Source organism: Salmo trutta, chromosome 17 (assembly GCF_901001165.1).
Source record: "Salmo trutta chromosome 17, fSalTru1.1, whole genome shotgun sequence".
In the NCBI taxonomy this organism is placed as follows: Eukaryota; Metazoa; Chordata; class Actinopteri; order Salmoniformes; family Salmonidae; genus Salmo; species Salmo trutta.
In genome coordinates this window covers 42983740-43001207 of record NC_042973.1, presented here as the reverse complement: position 1 = coordinate 43001207, position 17468 = coordinate 42983740, and the positions used below count along the sequence as shown (strand labels likewise).

The following is a 17468-nucleotide window of genomic DNA, read 5'->3' as shown; positions in this document are numbered from 1 at the left end:
GATGAAGTGGTCCCATTGAAGTGCAGTGGTTCTCAGTCCTGGTGTCTCAAAGGGGTGCACATTTTTAATTTTGCCTCAGCACTACACAGCCGACTCAAATGATCAACTCATCATCAAGCTTCAAGTGGTATTTATGTATTCATTTGGGATGCTATCCTTGATATGATCCTGCTGTCGTCACATGCTACACATGCAGATACAGTGCATTCGGAAAGTATTCAGACCCCTTGACATTTTCCACGTTTTGTTACATTACAGCCTTATTCTAAAATGTATTGAATTTTAAAAAATCCCCATCAATCTACACACAAAACCCCATAATGACAAAGCAAAAGCAATTTTTGCAAATGTATTAAAAGTAACAAATAGAAATACCTTATTTACATAAGTATTAAGACCCTTTGCTATGAGACTCGAAATTGAGCTCAGATACATCCTGTTTCCATTGATCATCCTGGAGATGTTTCTACGACTTGATTGGAGTCCACCTGTGGTAAATTCAATTGATTGGATATGATTTGGAAAGGTACACACTTGTCTATATTAAAAGGTCCCACAGTTGACAGTGCATGTCAGAGCAAAACCAAGCCATGAGGTCGAAGGAATTGTCCGTAGAGCTCCGAGACAGGATTGTGTCAAGGCACAGATCTGGGGAAAGGTACCACAGCATTTCTGCAGCATTGAATGTTCCCAATTACACAGTGGCCTCTTTCATTCTTAAATGGAAGACGTTTGGAACCACCACGACTCTTCCTAGAGCTGGCCGCCCGGACAAACTGAGCAAGAAGGGCCTTGGTCAGAGAAGGGCCTTGATCAGGGAGGTGACCAAGAACCCGATAGTTACTCTGACAGAGCTCTAGGGTTCCTCTGTGGAGATGGGAGAAACTTCCAGAAGGACAACCATCTCTGCAGCACTCCACCGATCAGGCCTTTATGGTAGAGTGGCCAGACGGAAACCACTCCTCAGTAAAAGGCACATGAAATCCTGCTTGTAGTTTGCCAAAAGGCACCTAAAGACTCTCAGACCTTGAGAAACAAGATTCTCTGGTCTGATGAAACCAAGATTGAACACTGCCAAGTGTCACGTCTGGAAGAAACCTGGCACCATAACTACAGTATAGCTTGGTGGTGGCAGCATCATGCTGTGGGGATGTTTTTCAGCAGCAGGGACTGGGAGACTGGTCAGGATCGAGGGAAAGATGAATGGAGTAAAGTACAGAGAGATCCTTGATGAAAACCTGCTCCATAGCACTCAGAACCTCAGACTGGGGCGAAGGTTCACCTTGCAACAGGACAACGACCCTTAGCACACTGCCAAGACAACGTAGGAGTGGCTTCGGGACAAGTCTCTGAAAGTCCTTGAGTGGCCCAGTCAGAGCCCGGATCGAACATCTCAGAATATACCTGACAATAGCTGTCCAGCGACACTCCCCATCCAGCCTGACAGAGCTTGAGAGGATCTGCAGAGAAGAATGGGAGAAACTCCCCAAATACAGGTGTGCCAAGCTTGTAGCGTCATACCCAAGAAGACTCTAGGCTGTAATCGCTGCCAAAGGTGCTTCAACAAAGTACTGAGTATTGCTTCTGAATAATTATGTAAATGTGATATCAGTTTTTTATCTTTTATACATTTGCAAAAATGTATAAAAACCAGTTTTTGCTTTGTCATTATGGGGCATTGTGATGGAAAAAAACGATTTAATACATTTTAGAATAAGGCTGAAATGTAACAAAATGGGGAAAAAGTCAAGGTGTCTGAATACTTTCCGAATGCACTGTACATAGGCATTGAAGACTGGTCACTTTAATAATGTTTACATAATGTTTTACCTACTTCATAGGTATATACTGTATTCTAGTCAAGGCTCATCCTATATTTAATACTGCTGTACACACATTTTCTATTGATATCCTGTCCATAATGTCTATACACACCATCATATAAATTTACATTGAGTATGCAAAACATCCATGACATAGACTGACCAGGTGAATACAGTTGAAAGCTATGATCCCTTATTGATGTCACTTGTTAAATCCACTTCAATCAGTGTAGGTGAAGGGGTGGAGACAGGTTAAATAATGATTTTTAAACCATAACACAATTGAAACATGGATTGTGTCATTCAGAAGGTGAATGGGCAAGGCAAAAGATTTACGTGCATTTGAACATGGTATGGTAGTAGGTTTGTGTCAAGAACTTTGATTATGATTTGATTTCTGGAAGAAAAAAAAACATGTCTTCATCATTCACTATCAATCCTTTCTATAGTTCAGATTAAATAATTTGATATGATTAACCAATAACAAAGAGAGAAATGCAGAGAAAAAGGTAAAGCAATTTTACCAGTTGTTTTTACATTGTCATTATGAAGACACCTATTGGATAAATGTGGCAACTTCTCTCTTGCTGCGAAAAGAAATGTTGGGCTAGTTTTCAGGCCTTGTTGTCTGTTTTGATTGGTCCCAAAAATGGGTTGACCTGGCAACCCTAGTTACAACTCTCTTTTTGGTCTGCGTGGGATCATTTTATTAAATGTTTTCATTTTTCTTTCTGTAAAGTACAATATTCATATCTACTGTATTGGAGTTTTTTTTCCTATTAAGAAATTTGCACAATTTAATTGAACCTTATTTTGCTCAGGCGCTAGAACATCAAAACACACTTGACCATATACAGTAGCTAATTTAATTGAGAAATAATTTGATGATAATTTAATTATTTAATTTGATGATAACAGGGTGGATAATCAAAATACATAATATGACACTAACATTTATTTATTTTTTTACATATAAATACAACACGCATATGAGCATTTTGTTATATACCATGAGTTTGTTTATGGAATTAATAAATGAATCAGCTAATTTAAGTAAATGAAAACGCCCTTTGACTTCTCCCCAAACTGAGTCGCATGTTATCCTCATGATGGCTACCCAGCTCCTACATTAGAGACGTGCGGGGCAAGTTTTTGTTGGAAAGGACCGAGATAAAAAAACTCGACATACCCTGGTGACATCCGTAACTGTTTTGCTACTGCTGGTACTGGTGTGTGGAAAGTGTTTCAAGTTTTGTTGCTCAACACGTGCCTTTGTCAGGACTGCATTTGCCTCTGGAAACGAGTAAGTCGTGTGTCATAGTCTAAGATGGTGTGTCTTTACGATAATTAACTTTCTCTTCAATTGTAGTGCCATATTGATCTTTAACGGACCCTGCTTTTTTTTAGGTTAGTACACTGTGTAGGCTAACACTGTGTAGTGAGTAGTACACTAGCTATAGCTAGCTGAATTAGCTAACGATTATCGCGGGTATCGAACAGTACTCAAATATTGACTTATTACTGTAACAACTTGATGGTTCATGCCCAATGTGTGTTGTGAAAGGGGCTTTGTGTTTGGATACACTGTCTACTGGAAACGTAGCTATCATTCATGCAAACAATTGCCTCGAGTTTGTAGTTGCAGTGCATCATTGCAGTCGCACCATGATATGAATGGTATGATGAGATAGTGGGCAGGCTGTGCTGTTAATGAACAGATGAGTTGTTGGTGCCTCAAACTTTGTCTCAGTTGCTGGTGTCATCCCCATACATGCAATCCAAAAAGTAGTTTTGACCATGTGTTTTTGTGCCTCATGACAGGACGAAATGTGCACAATGCTTTATTTGTAGATGTCCTACTTTGTTTCTGACCGTACACCCATATATGCTCTTACTAGATACTTTGACTGCAATAACCAGTGTGTTTTTCTTTCTACTTTCAGAAGTTTGATCTTTTTACACATTTGACTGCATGTGCCTGAGAGTCTGACCCTGCTGCATCTCTTCAATGGCTGCCTTGTGCTCCACCTCTGTGCCTGAGGGTTTCCACTATGAGACTAAGTACATTGTCCTCAACTACCTGGGCCTCCTGCCCCCCTCCCAGCTACTGTCCACTGCTGGCGGAGGTAAGGGACAGGTTGCACCCCCTTACCACTCACACTAAATCAGGATGGGGAAGATACTGGGGATAGGAGGGAGTGGCTGCTCCCTGTTCCCAATTCTCCACCACTAGCACACTCTCCACTATGTATTTAAAATTGGTGTAAGCATTTTTGTTTATACCAATGCAAGAGCGTGTACGAGTGCACACTTCGGTAAATAATTGGGGTGCAGACGCCGTCTATACAGATTGCCTGCCAGTGCCCACCCCCCTTTTCATTGGCCCTCATTAGAAATATGTAATTGCTGTCTTGGTCTCTGGCTTGAAAACCTGCCCAGTAGCTTTAGTACAGAGGCTGTTCTGTATTCTGCCTGGGTTGAGCTAGTGGACTGTTAGTCTTTTCTTGTCCTAATTCTGGGAGCTCACACAAACATGGTCAGCACGCATGTGTCAATCAAAGCTTCCTGGAGTCCTACCATGCCTTTACAGAATGGATGGGCAGCTTGTGCTGGCACCACTTCCAAGCATGTTGGTATCTCTACCCTAGTTATGTGGAGACAGAACAGAATCGAGTAATGTTGACAGTAGGGTTTGGCGATATTACAATGGTATCATCTATCAACGATGATTGGCAACATGCAGTAAAGAATGGAGTAGGGCAGCACACAAGGGACATTCTGAATCCTACCTCATTTGCACATGCTGTATATAGATTTTTCTGCTCTATTATTGATTGTATGTTTGTGTTGTATGTGTCGAACTGCTTTGCTTTATCTTTGCCAGGTTGCAGTTGCAAATGAGAACTTGTTCTCAACTAGCCTACCTGGTTAAATAAAGGTGAAATGTGTATATAAAATTTAAAAAAGCATTCAAAGTAATCTGCCTATTCCTATTTGATGGATATATATCCTATTTCAATAATTAGACTCAGTTCTATAGGTCTACAGAATGCAAGAGAGGAATGTAGGCTAGACAGAGTGGAGAATTCCACCAAAGCAGTGCAAAAGGTCCAGTCAGAAAATATAATCTCGGTCTTTCTCTTGCTCTGTTGGTTGCATGGGCCTTATAGCCTAAATCTATTTGTTTTTATAATGGGCACTCCTTAACTGTATCCTGTTTAGCTGTTTTCAAAAACCTAGGCAATATTACTTTGGGCTAGGCTATGCTTTCATCGATTTATGCATGCATGCTTTTTTCTCCCGATCAAACAATGAATGCATTGAACAGAGTTCCATTTAAAAAAGATGTTTGAATAGCCTAAAAATGTAATAGGGCCAGGGGACTAATAATGAGAGAAGAAACCATATCAATATAGAAAAATCGAATGACAAGTTTAAGCTTATTAAGAAAGAAATAATACGTGAGGGGCAGGAAAATCCATCCATGTGAGGTTGAAAACCAAATGGCCAATAACCTATCCTCTAGGCCTATTATAAAAGCTTTAAGATAAATTTAAAGTTTTATAAACAGAAGCCTATTTCCCAAATATTCTAATAGCCTAAGAAGGCACTATTGTCCTGAAGTTGCCACTTTCAAAAATAACAAGAATGGAAGTCGGAGTCTTATAGGCTGGTCTCAATCACAGCTTTATTAGAGATGATAAACAATAGCCTATTAAGAGAGGAGGATGAAGTAAAGCAATTATTATCCATTTCTGAAGATGGTAGGCTTCGCTTCTATCCAGCCCATGATTTTATAACCTAACTCATTACAGTAAGGCCTGTTCCTCGTCAGTTGACTGTCAATTTTCTCCATGTGAGCGAGGCACACATATACCTGTTACATGCTGGATCTCCACTAGAAAATTGTTTTAGAAAATATTTGCCAGCACTTAGGTTCTGCCCAGCCTTTCAACAACATTTTTTACTTTTTATTTTTTCCACTTTTATTTAACCAGGTAGGCCAGTTGAGAACAAGTTCTCATTTACAACTGCGACCTGGCCAAGATAAAGCAAAGCAGTGTGACAAACAACACAACAGAGTTACACATGGGATAAACAAACATACAGTGAATAACACAATAGAAAAATCTATATACAGTTGAAGTTTACATACACCTTAGCCAAATACATTTAAACTCAGTTTTTCACAATTCCTGACATTTAATCCTAGTAAATATAACCTGTCTTTGGTCAGTTAGGATCACCACTTTATTTTAAGAATGTGAAATGTCAGAATAATAGTAGAGTGATTTTATTTCAGCTTTTATTTCTTTCATCACATTCCCAGTGGGTCAGAAGTTTACATGCTACCAAATACTAATTGAGTGTATTGTCTTTACATTGTTTAACTTGGTTCAAACGTTTCGGGTAGCCTTCCACAAGCTTCCCACAATAAGTTGGGTGAATTTTGGCCCATTTCTCCTGACAGAGCTGGTGTAACTGAATCAGGTTTGTAGGCCTCCTTGCTCACACATGCTTTTTCAGTTCTGCCCACACATTTTCTATAGGGTTGAGGCCCGGGCTTTGTGATGGCCACTCCAATACCTTGACTTTGTTGTCCTTAAGCCATTTTGCCACAATTTTGGAAGTATGCTTGGGGTCATTGTCCATTTTGAAGACCGATTTGCGACCAAGCTTGAACGCCTGACTGATGTTGCTTCAACATATCCACATAATTTTACTTCCTCATGATGCCATCTATTTTGTGAAGTGCACCAGTCCCTCCTGTAGCAAAGCACCCCCACAACATGATGCTGCCACCCCCGTGCTTCACTGTTGGGGTGGTGTTCTGCGGCTTGCAAGCATCCCTCTTCTTCCTCCAAATATAACGATGGTCATTATGGCCAAACAGTTCTATTTTTGTTTCATTAGACCAGAGGACATTTCTCCAAAAAGTACAATCTTTGTCCCTATGTGCAGTTGCCAACCGTAGTCTGGCTTTTTTATGGTGGTTTTGGAGCAGTAGCTTCTTCCTTGCTGAGCGGCCTTTCAGGTTATGTCTATAGATTCCTCCAGCATCTTCACAAGGTCCTTTGTTCTGGGATTGATTTGCCCTTTTTGCACCAAAGTACGTTAATCTCTAGTAGACAGAATGTGTATCCTTCCTGAGCGGTATGACGGCTGCGTGGTCCCATGGGGTTTATTCTTGCGTACTATTGTTTGTACAGATGACCGTGGTACCTTCAGAAGTTTGGAAATTGCTCCCAAGGATGAACCAGACTTGTGGAGGCCTACAATTTTTTTCTGAGGTCTTGACTGATTTCTTTTGATTTTCCCATGATGTCAAGCAAAGAGGCACTGAGTTTGAAGATAGGCCTTGAAATACATCCACAGGTACACCTCCAATTGACTCAAATGATGTCAATTAGCTCATCAGAAGCTTCTAAAGCCATGACATAATTTTCTGGAATGTTCCAAGCTGTATAAAAGGCAGTCAACTTAGTGTATGTAAACTTCTGACCCACTGGAATTTTGATACAGTGTGAAATAATCTGTCTGTAAACAATTGTTGGAAAGATTACTTGTGTCATGCACAAAGTAATGTTCTAACCAAATTGCCAAAACTGTTGTTAACAAGAAATGTGTGGAGTGGTTGAAAAAACGAGTTTTAATGACTCCAACCTAAGTGTATGTAAACTTCTAAATTGAACTGTATAAGACTCCAGCTTCAGTGATTTTTTTTTTTTTTTTTTTTTTTAATTTTTTTTTTTGCAATTTGTTCCAGTTGTTGGCAGAAGAGAACTGGAAGGAAATGCAGCCAAAGCAGGAGTTGGCTTTGGGGATGACCAGTGAAATATACCTGCTGGAGCGCGTGCTACGGGTTGGTGCTGCTATGGTGACCAGTGAGCTAAGGCGGCGCTTTACCTAGCAAAGGCTTATAGATGACCTGGAGCCAGTGGGTTTGGCGAAGAGTATGAAGAGAGGGCCAGCAAACAAGAGCATACAAGTCGAAGTGGTGGGTAGTAAATGGGGCTTTGGGGACAAAATGGATGGCACTGTGATAGACTGCATCCAGTTTGCTGAGTAGAGTGTTGGAGGATGTTTTGTTAATGACATCGCTGAAGTCAAGGATCGGTCGAACAGTCAGTTTTACGAGGGTATGTTTGGCAGCATGAGTGAAGGATGCTTTGTTGTGAAATAGGAAGCCGATTTCATTTTGGATTGGAGATGCTTAATGTGAGTCTGGAAGGAGAGTTTACCAGACACCTAGGTAGTTGTCCACATATTCTAAGTCAGAACCGTCCAGAGTAGTGATGCTGGGCAGGTGCAGGCAGCGATCAGTTGAAGAGCATGCATTTAGTTTTACTTGTATTTAAGAGCAGTTGGAGGCCACGGAAGGAGTGTTGTATGGCATTGAAGCTAGTCTGGATGTTTGTTAACACAGTGTCCAAAGAAGGGCCAGAGGTATACAGAATGTCATCTGTGTAGAGGTGGATCAGAGAATCACCAGCAGCAAGAGCGACATCATTGATATATACAGAGAAAAAAGTCGGCCAGAGAATTGAACCCTGTGGCACCCCCATAGACTGCCAGAGGTCCGGACAACAGGCCCTCCGATTTTACACACTGAACTCTATCTGAGAAGTAGCTGGTGAACCCGGCGAGGCAGTCATTTGAGAAACCAAGACTTGAGTATTCTGATAAGAATGCCAGATTGATGAATACAGCTGCACAGTAATGTCTTTTATTGATGGCGGTTATGATATCGTTTAGGACCTTGAGCGCGACTGAGGTGCACCCATGACCAGCTCGGAAACCAGATTGCATAGCGGAGAAGGTGCGGTGGGATTCGAAATGTTTGGTGATCTGTTTGTTAACTTGGCTTTTGAAGACTTTAGATAGGCAGGGTAGGATAGGTATCGTTCTGTAACAGTTTGGGTCTGGAGTGTCATCCCCCTTTTAAGAGGGGGATGACCGCAACAGCTTTCCAATCTTTAGGGATCTCCGATGATATGAGCGGTTGAGCAGACTAGTACTAGGGGTTGCAAAAATTTCGGCAGATAATTTTAGAAAGAGAGGGTCCAGGTTGTCTATCCCGGCTGATTTGTAGGGGTCCAGATTTTGCAGCTTTTTCAGAACATCAGCTATCTGGATTTGGGTGAAGGAGTAATGGAGGGGCTTGGGCAAGTTGCTGTGGGGGTGCAGAGCTGTTGCCCGGGGTAGGGGTAGCCAGGTGGAAAGCATGGCCAGCCGTAGAAAAATGCTTATTGAAATTATCGTAAATTTACCGGTGGTGACAGTGTTTCCTAGCCTCAGTGCAGTGGGCAGCTGGGAGGAGGTGCTCTTATTTTCCATGGACTTTATGGTGTCCCAGAACAGGATGCAAATTTCTGTTTGGAAAAGCTTGCCTTTGCTCTCCTATTGGTTCCTAACTTCCCTTAAAAGTTGCATATCGCGTGGGGCTATTTGATGCTAATGCAGTACGCCACAGGATGTTTTTGTGCTGGTCAAGGGCAGTCAAGTATGGAGTGAACCAAGGGCTGTATCTTTCCTTAGTTGTACATTTTTTTTGAATGGGGCATGTTTATTTAAGATTGTGAGGAAAGCAAAGTGTTTTAGGGAGCGTTTGACAGTGATGAGGGGTGGTTGTTTGACCGCGGACCCGTTATGGACACAGGCAATGAGGCAGTGATCGCTGAGATCCTGGTTGAAGACAGCAGAGGTGTATTTAGAGGGCAGGTTGGTCAGGATGATATCTATATGGGTGCCTGTGTTTACGGACTTAGGGTTGTACCTGGTAGGTTCCTTGATTTGTGAGATTGTGGGCATCTAGCTTAGATTGTATGATGGCCGGGGTGTTAAGCATATCCCAGTTTTGGTCCCCTAACAGAACACACTCTGAAGATAAACGGGGGGCAATTAATTCACATATGGTATCCAGGGCACAGCTGGGGGCAGAAGGTGGTCTATAGCAAGCAGCAACGGTGAGACTTGTTTCTGGAAAGGTGGAATTTTAAAAGTAGAAGCTCGAACTGTTTGGGCACAGACCTGGATAGCGTGACAGAACTCTGCAGGCTGTCTCTGCAGTAGATCGCAACTCCACCCCCTTTGTCAGTTCTATCTTGGTGGAAAATGTTGTAGTTGGGGATGGAAATGTCAGGATTTTTGGTGGCCTTCCTAAGCTAGGATTCAGACATGGCTAGGACATAAGGGTTGGCAGAGTGTGCTAAAGCGGTGAATAAAACAAACTTAGGGAGGAGGCTTCTGATAACATTCATGAAACCAAGGCTTTTACGGTTACAGAAGTCAACAAATGATAGCGCCTGGGGAATAGGAGTGGAACTGGGGGCTACAGGGCCTAGGTTAACCTCTACATCACTAGAGGAACAGAGGAGGAGTAGGATGAGGGTACGGCTAAAGGCTATAAGAACTGGTTGTCTAGTGCGTTGGGGATAGAGAATAAAAGGAGCAGTTTCAACATCTTTCGTCATGATTCATCCAGTTGTTGCATGCAATTTCACGGTATAGCACAACTTTGGTTTTAGCAGTTTTTGTATATTATAATTTTTATTCCCAAAATGTTTTTTAGGGGGTTGGCCAATAAGGGGTGATACTATGGTATATCACAGTGTTTTATGAGAATATAACCATGATAGGACAGAGGTTGACATCGTCCAAACCTAGTTGACAGTCACTGACGTTAGGGTGGGAAATGGTTTGATCTACTCAATGGAACCATTACAACCTCCTCCATTAACTAGCCTGACCTGCTCTAACTACGGACGGCGTGACAGCCCTGTAGGAGCAGTAGTCTGGGGTTCTGAAGTCTGCCATGTGCCCCATGTAATTGCATGGTTAAAGAACGAGTCTGACTGTTCCCTATGAAAGGCAAAGACCTTTTTGCTCTGACAGGAAGAGCTGGACCTCCGTATTTCCTGTCGACCGTTTTGTCAGAGGGAGTGGGTAATGTAGAGACGAGTGCCTGATCCCTGCTTTCCGCTTGGCCCACTCCTTGTTCTGACAGCCTGTCGCGTGCAATCCCCGTAGCATTACTCACACGCCACCGGTCAAGAGAAAAGAGAGGCGCAGGCCGGACTGCTGAACCAGCACCTAGCCTGGCTGGGAAAACCAACAGGGAGCCTCATTGCTTCTCACTGAGTGAGTTAATGTGTGAGCGGCCAGCAGAGGTGTTAAGGGTGAATGAGACGCTTGATGTGTGGAAATTGGCTGATGTACTAGGCATTAGACTGCGTTACCTGGATAAAGAGTCCTGCCTCCCTTTGACCCATCCCTTTCCAAGAAATAAGTACAGTATTTGAGTTCTGCTAGTTGATCAGTTATATTTAATTCTTGACAATGGACTTGAGCAACCTGTTCTTACTTTATCTAAGGAGAATTTGCGCTTTGCCCCTGTTTCTGTATTCATTTCATATGTGTTGGCAAATGCCTTGTTTTAGCTGTGCTGCTTGCTTCCAAACAAATGAGAGCAGGAGGCGGCTAGCCTTGGGCCCAGTCAAATAGCTGGCACGTTAACAGCATAGTCGAGTTGACCAAATCCACTTCAGAGGCAGCGTGAACTGACCGAGCATCATCCACAGCGGCCCAATGAAATCTCTCTGTATCACACTCGCCCCCTCCCACGGTCCTTTCTGGCTGAGTGGCTGCTTTGTTTTGTTTCCTAACCAGTGAGCGGGCTGGAGAGATGTGGAGAAGTACAGGGAGGGAGGGCTGTGTGTGCTCTCTCATGTGGGTCTCTGCCTGCCCCCAGCAACATGCAATGGATGTTGTGAATAATTCACCTGTGTGTGTGTGTGTGTGTGTGTGTATGTGTGTGTGTGTGTGAATGAGTGAGTGAATGAGTGAGTGGTGTGCATTTGGGCCTGTAAGCCCACAATGAGAGCAGAGCGTGTATTGCTAGAGAGAGGAGGAGAAGGTGAGGGAGGAGAGAGCAGCTTGAAAAGGGAGTGTGTGTGTGTGTACATTCACTACATGTTTTAATGATATGTACATCTCAGTGCTGTTTGTCCCCAATGGCCTATAGCGTACTCTAATGTCAATCCATCCATGCCTGCTCTGTTTGGTAATTGGTGTATATTTAATATCCACACCTGAGGGGCCTACACTCAGCGGAGATGGAGTGCGTTGCTGCTACTTTGCCTTGTAAGTGTGACTGTCATAGTGATGAGCATTGAACAAAGGTTTAACTTTGCTCTGTGTAGATTGGTCTCCATAGAGTACAGTTTTTATTTTTTTGGTACCTTCTAACCTCCCTGTAAACCATTACATAGGCCTACAGCATGTGTACATTTGTGAACTGCAATTATTACACCATACAGTCAGTAACAGAGGTTTTGCACATAACTAATGTTTGCACTGTGCATCTGGCTGACTGAACCATATCACAGCTAAATAATGACAAAGAATAATATTTGATTTTGAATAGATTACTTCAGGAGCATTAAGCCTTACATTAACCTCTATCTACTCAACAGCCAGTGGAATCCCGTGGCGCGATATTCAAATACCTTAGAAATGCTATTACTTCAATTTCTCAAACATATGACTATTTTACACCATTTTAAAGACAAGACTCTCGTTAATCTAACCACACTGTCCGATTTCAAAAAGGCTTTACAACGAAAGCAAAACATTAGATTATGTCAGCAGAGTACCCAGCCAGAAATAATCAGACACCCATTTTTCAAGCTAGCATATAATGTCACCACAACCCAAACCACAGCTAAATGCAGTACTAACCTTTGATGATCTTCATCAGATGACACACCTAGGACATTATGTTATACAATACATGCATGTCTGTTCAATCAAGTTCATATTTATATCAAAAACCAGCTTTTTACATTAGCATGTGACTAGCATGTGACTAGCATTCCCACCAAACACTTCTGGTGAATTTACTAAATTACTCACGATAAACGTTCACAAGAAACATAATTATTTTAAGAATTATAGATACAGAACTCCTTTATGGCAATCGCTATGTCCGATTTTAAAATAGCTTTTCGGTGAAAGCACATTTTGCAATATTCTGAGTAGATAGCCCGGCCATCACAGGCTAGTTATTTTGACACCCACCAAGTTTGGTACTCACCAAACTCAGATTTGCTATAAGAAAAATTTGATTACCTTTGCTGTTCTTCGTCAGAATGCACTCCCAGGACTTCTACTTCAATAACAAATGTTGGTTTGGTTACAAATAATCCATAGTTATATCCAAATAGCGGCGTTTTGTTCGTGCGTTCAAGACACTATCCGAAGGGTAAAGAAGGGTGACGCGCCCGGCGCGTTTCGTGACAAAAAAATTCAAAATATTCCATTACCGTACTTCGAAGCATGTGAAACGCTGTTTAAAATCAATTTTTATGCGATTTTTCTCGTAAAAAAGCGATAATATTCCGACCGGGAGTCGTTTTTTTTTCGTTCAAAGAGAGAGAGAAAGTAAACATGGTGGAGTCTCGTGCACGAGCGCCCCAGTCTCATTGTTCTCAGATCGACCACTATCCAAATGCGCTACTGTTTTTCAGCCATGGCCTGCAAAGTCATCATTCAAAGTTCTGGCGCCTTCTGAGAGCCTATGGGAGCGTTAGAAAATGTCACGTTATGCCAGAGATCCCCTGTTTTGGATAGAGATGATCAAGAAGGCCAAGAAATAGTCAGAGAGAGCGCTTCCTGTTTGGAATCTTCTCAGGTTTTGGCCTGCCAAATGAGTTCTGTTATACTCACAGACACCATTCAAACAGTTTTAGAAACTTTAGGGTGTTTTCTATCCAAATCAAACAATTATATGCATATTCTAGTTACTGGGCAGGAGTAGTAACCAGATTAAATCGGGTAAGTTTTTTTATCCGGCCGTGCAAATACTCCCCCTATCCCCAACAGGTTAATGAAATAAGGTACAGTGGCTTGCAAAAGTTTTCACCCCACTTAGCATTTTTCCTATTTTGTTGCCTTACAACCTGGAATTAAAATGTATTTATTTGGGGGGTTTGTATCATTTGATTTACGCAACATGCCTACCACTTTGAAGATGCAAAATATTTTTTATTTTGACACAAACAAAAAAACTTAAGCGTGCATAACTATTCACTCACAAGTCAATACTTTGTAGAGCCACCTTTTGCAGCAATTACAGCTGCAAGTCTCTTGGTATGTCTCTATAAGCTTGGCATATGTAGCCACTGGGATTTTTGCCCATTCTTCAAGGCAAAACTGCTCCAGCTCCTTCAAGTTGGATAGGTTCTGCTGGTGTACAGCAATCTTTGTCATACCACAGATTCTCAATTGGATTGGTTTCCACTTAAACCACTCGAGTTTTGCTTTAGCAGTATGCTTCGGGTCATTGTCCTGCTGGAAGGTGAACCTCCGCCCCAGTCTCAAATTTCTGAAAGACTGAAACAGGTTTCCCTCAAGAATTTCCCTGTATTTAGCGCCATCTATCATTCCTTCAATTCTGAGCAGTTTCCCAGTCCCTGCCAATGAAACACATCCCCACAGCACGATGCTGCCACCACCATGCTTTACTGTGCGGATGCTGTTCTCGGAGTGATGAGGTGTTGGGTTTGTGCCAGACATGGCGTATTCCATGATGGCCAAAAAGCAACATTTTAGTTTTATCTGACCAGAGTATCTTCTTCCATATGTTTGAGGAGTCACCCACGTGCCTTTTGGCGAACACCAAATGTGCCTACTTATTTTTTTTCTTTAAGCAAGGGCTTTTTTTCTGGCCACTCTTCTGTAAAGCCCAGCTCTGTGGAGTGTATGGCTTAAAGTGGTCCTGTGGACAGATGCTCCAAACTCCGCTGTGGAGCTTTGCAGCTCCTTCAGGGTTATCCTTTTGCTCTCTTTGTTGCCTCTGATTAATGCCCTCCTTGCCTGGTCTGTGTGTTTGTGGGCGGCCCTCTCTTGGCAGGTTTGTTGTGGTGCCATATTCTTTCAATTATTAAAACAATTATTGATTTGATGGTGCTCTGTGGGATGTTCAAAGTTTCTGCTATTTTTTTTTTTTGTAACCCAACCCTGATCTGTACTTCTCCACAATTTGTCCCTGACCCGTTTGTAGAGCTCCATTGTCGTCTTGTAGCTGTTTGCTTGGTGGTGCCCCTTGCTTAATGATGATGCAGGCTCCGGGGCCTTTCAGAACATGTGTGTATACAGTTGAAGTCAGAAGTGTACATACACCTTAACCAAATATATTTAAACGCAGTTTTTCACAATTCCTGACATTTAATCCTCGTACAAATTCCCTGTCTTACATTTACATTCTTTTACATTTTAGTCATTTAGCAGACGCTCTTATCCAGAGCGACTTACAGTAGTGAATGCATACATTTCATGCATTTAATTTCATGCATTTAAAAAAATAAATGTTTGTACTGGCCCCCCGTGGGAATCGAACCCACAACCCTGGCGTTCCAAACACCATGCTCTACCAACTGAGCCACAGGATCACCACTTTATTTTAAGAATGTGAAATGTGAGAATAATAGTAGTGATTTTATTTCTTATTTTCTTTCATCACATTCCCAGTGGGTCAAGTTTACAAACACTCAATTAGTATTCGGTAGCATTGCATTTAAATTGTTTCACTTGGGTCAAATGTTTCGGGTAGCCTTTCACAAGCTTCCCATATTAAGTTGGGTGAATTTTGGCCCATTCCTCCTGACAGAAGGCCTCCTTGCTTGGACACGCTTTTTCAGTTCTGCCAACAAATCTTCTATAGGATTGAGGTCAGGGCTTTGTGATGGCCACTCCAATACCTTGACTTTGTTGTCCTTAAGCCATTTTGCCACAACTTTGGAAGTATGCTTGTGGTCATTGTCCATTTGGAAGACCTATTTTTGCGACCAAGCTTTAACTTCCTGACTGATGTTGCTTCCAATTGACTCAAATGATATCAATTAGCCTGTCAGAAGCTTCTAAACACAATTTTCTGGAATTTTGGGAGCTGTTTATTAACCTCTGGGATATGTGGGACGCCACCTCAACAACAGCCAGTGAAATTGCAGGGCGCCAAATTCAAAACAACAGAAATCTCATAATTAAAATTCCTCAAACATACAAGTATTATACACCATTTACACCATAACTTCTTGTTAATCCAGCCACAGTGTCTGATTTCAAAAAGGCTTTACAGCGGAAGCATACCATATGATTGTTAGGTCAGCGCCTAAGTCACAAAAAAACCTGCCATTTTCCAGCCAAAGAGAGGAGTCACAAAAAGCAGAAATGGAGATAAAATGAATCACTAACCTTTGATCTTCATCAGATGGCACTCGTAGTACTTCATGTTACACAATACATGTATGTTTTGTTCAATAAAGTTCATATTTATATCCAAAAATCTCAGTTTACATTGGCGGGTTATGTTCAGTAATGTTTTGCCTCCAAAACATCCAGTGATTTTTGCAGGGAGCCACATCAATTTACAGAAATACTCATCATAAACGTTGATATAAGATACAAGTGTTTTACATAGAATTAAAGATACACTTCTCTTTAATGCAACCGCTGTGTCAGATTTCAAAAAAGCTTTATGGCACAAGCACACCATGCGATAATCTGAGTACAGCGCTCAGTCACCAAAACAAGCCATACAGATACCCGCCATGTTGTGGAGTCAACAGAAGTCAGAAATGGCATTAAATATTCACTTACCTTTGATCTTCATCGGAATGCACTCCCAGAAATCCCAGTTCCACAATAAATGTTTGTTTTGTTTGGATAAAGTCTATATTTATGTCCAAATACCTCCTTTTTGTTAGCACGTTCAGTTCACTATTCCAAATGCAGAAGGCACATGCACTATGTCCAGACAAAGTCTAAATAGTTCCATTACAGTTCGTAGAAACATGTCAAATGATGTGACCTGTTCACCGGACGTGCTACCTGTCCCAGACCTGCTGTTTTCAACTCTCTAGAGACAGCAGGAGTAGTAGAGATGCTATGAAAAAGCCAACTGACACTTACTCTTGTGTTAGACTTGTTGCACCCTCGACAACTACTATGATTATTATTATTTGACCATGCTGGTCATTTATGAACATTTGAACAACTTGGCCATGTGCTGTTATAATCTCCACCCGGCACAGCCAGAAGAGGACTGGCCACCCCTCAGCCTGGTTCCTCTCTAGGTTTCTTCCTAGGTTATGGCCTTTCTAGGGAGTTTTTCCTAGCCACCGTGCATCTACACCTGCATTGCTTGCTGTTTGGGGTTTTAGGCTGGGTTTCTGTACAGCACTTTGAGATATCAGCTGATGTAAGAAGGGCTATATAAATACATTTGATTTGATATAGAATCAATCTTAGGATGTTTTTATCATAAACCTGCAATAATATTCCAACCGGACAATTCCATTGTCTATAGAATTGAAAGGCAGCTCGCTCTCACGGCCGCGCGCATGTTTGAGCTCATGCCAATTTTCCAGACACACGACTGAATCAGCTCTTATTCTCTTCCCATTCACAGTAGAAGCCTGAAACAAGGTTCTAAAGACTGTTGACATCTAGTGGAAGCATTAGGAAGTGCAAAATGACCCCACAGACACTGTATTAGATAGGGAATCACTTGAAAAACTACAAACCTCAGATTTCCCACTTCCTGGTTGGATTTTTCTCAGGTTTTTGCCTGCCATATGAGTTTTG

The 17468-nt window shown here is 41.9% G+C and overlaps 1 protein-coding gene and 1 non-coding gene across 3 annotated transcripts in view; one reads left to right on the top strand and one right to left on the bottom strand.

Moving 5' to 3' along the window:
• The first annotated feature begins 2871 nt into the window (after positions 1 to 2871).
• The window catches only part of LOC115152227 (bcl-2-like protein 13), a 36852-nt gene continuing 22255 nt past the window's right edge, over positions 2872 to 17468 (top strand). The window contains exons 1-2 of one of the 2 annotated variants that reach the window (XM_029696862.1): positions 2872 to 3126; positions 3767 to 3949. In XM_029696862.1, coding sequence (XP_029552722.1) covers positions 3832 to 3949 — 118 coding nt within the window. In that variant the 5' untranslated portion in view covers positions 2872 to 3126; positions 3767 to 3831. The remainder of the gene's footprint in view (positions 3127 to 3766; positions 3950 to 17468) is intronic. The other variant, XM_029696863.1, reaches the window with a different exon arrangement.
• On the bottom strand, positions 15202 to 15274 carry trnap-ugg (transfer RNA proline (anticodon UGG)). The gene has a single exon. It is a non-coding gene; the product is annotated as a tRNA-Pro (tRNA).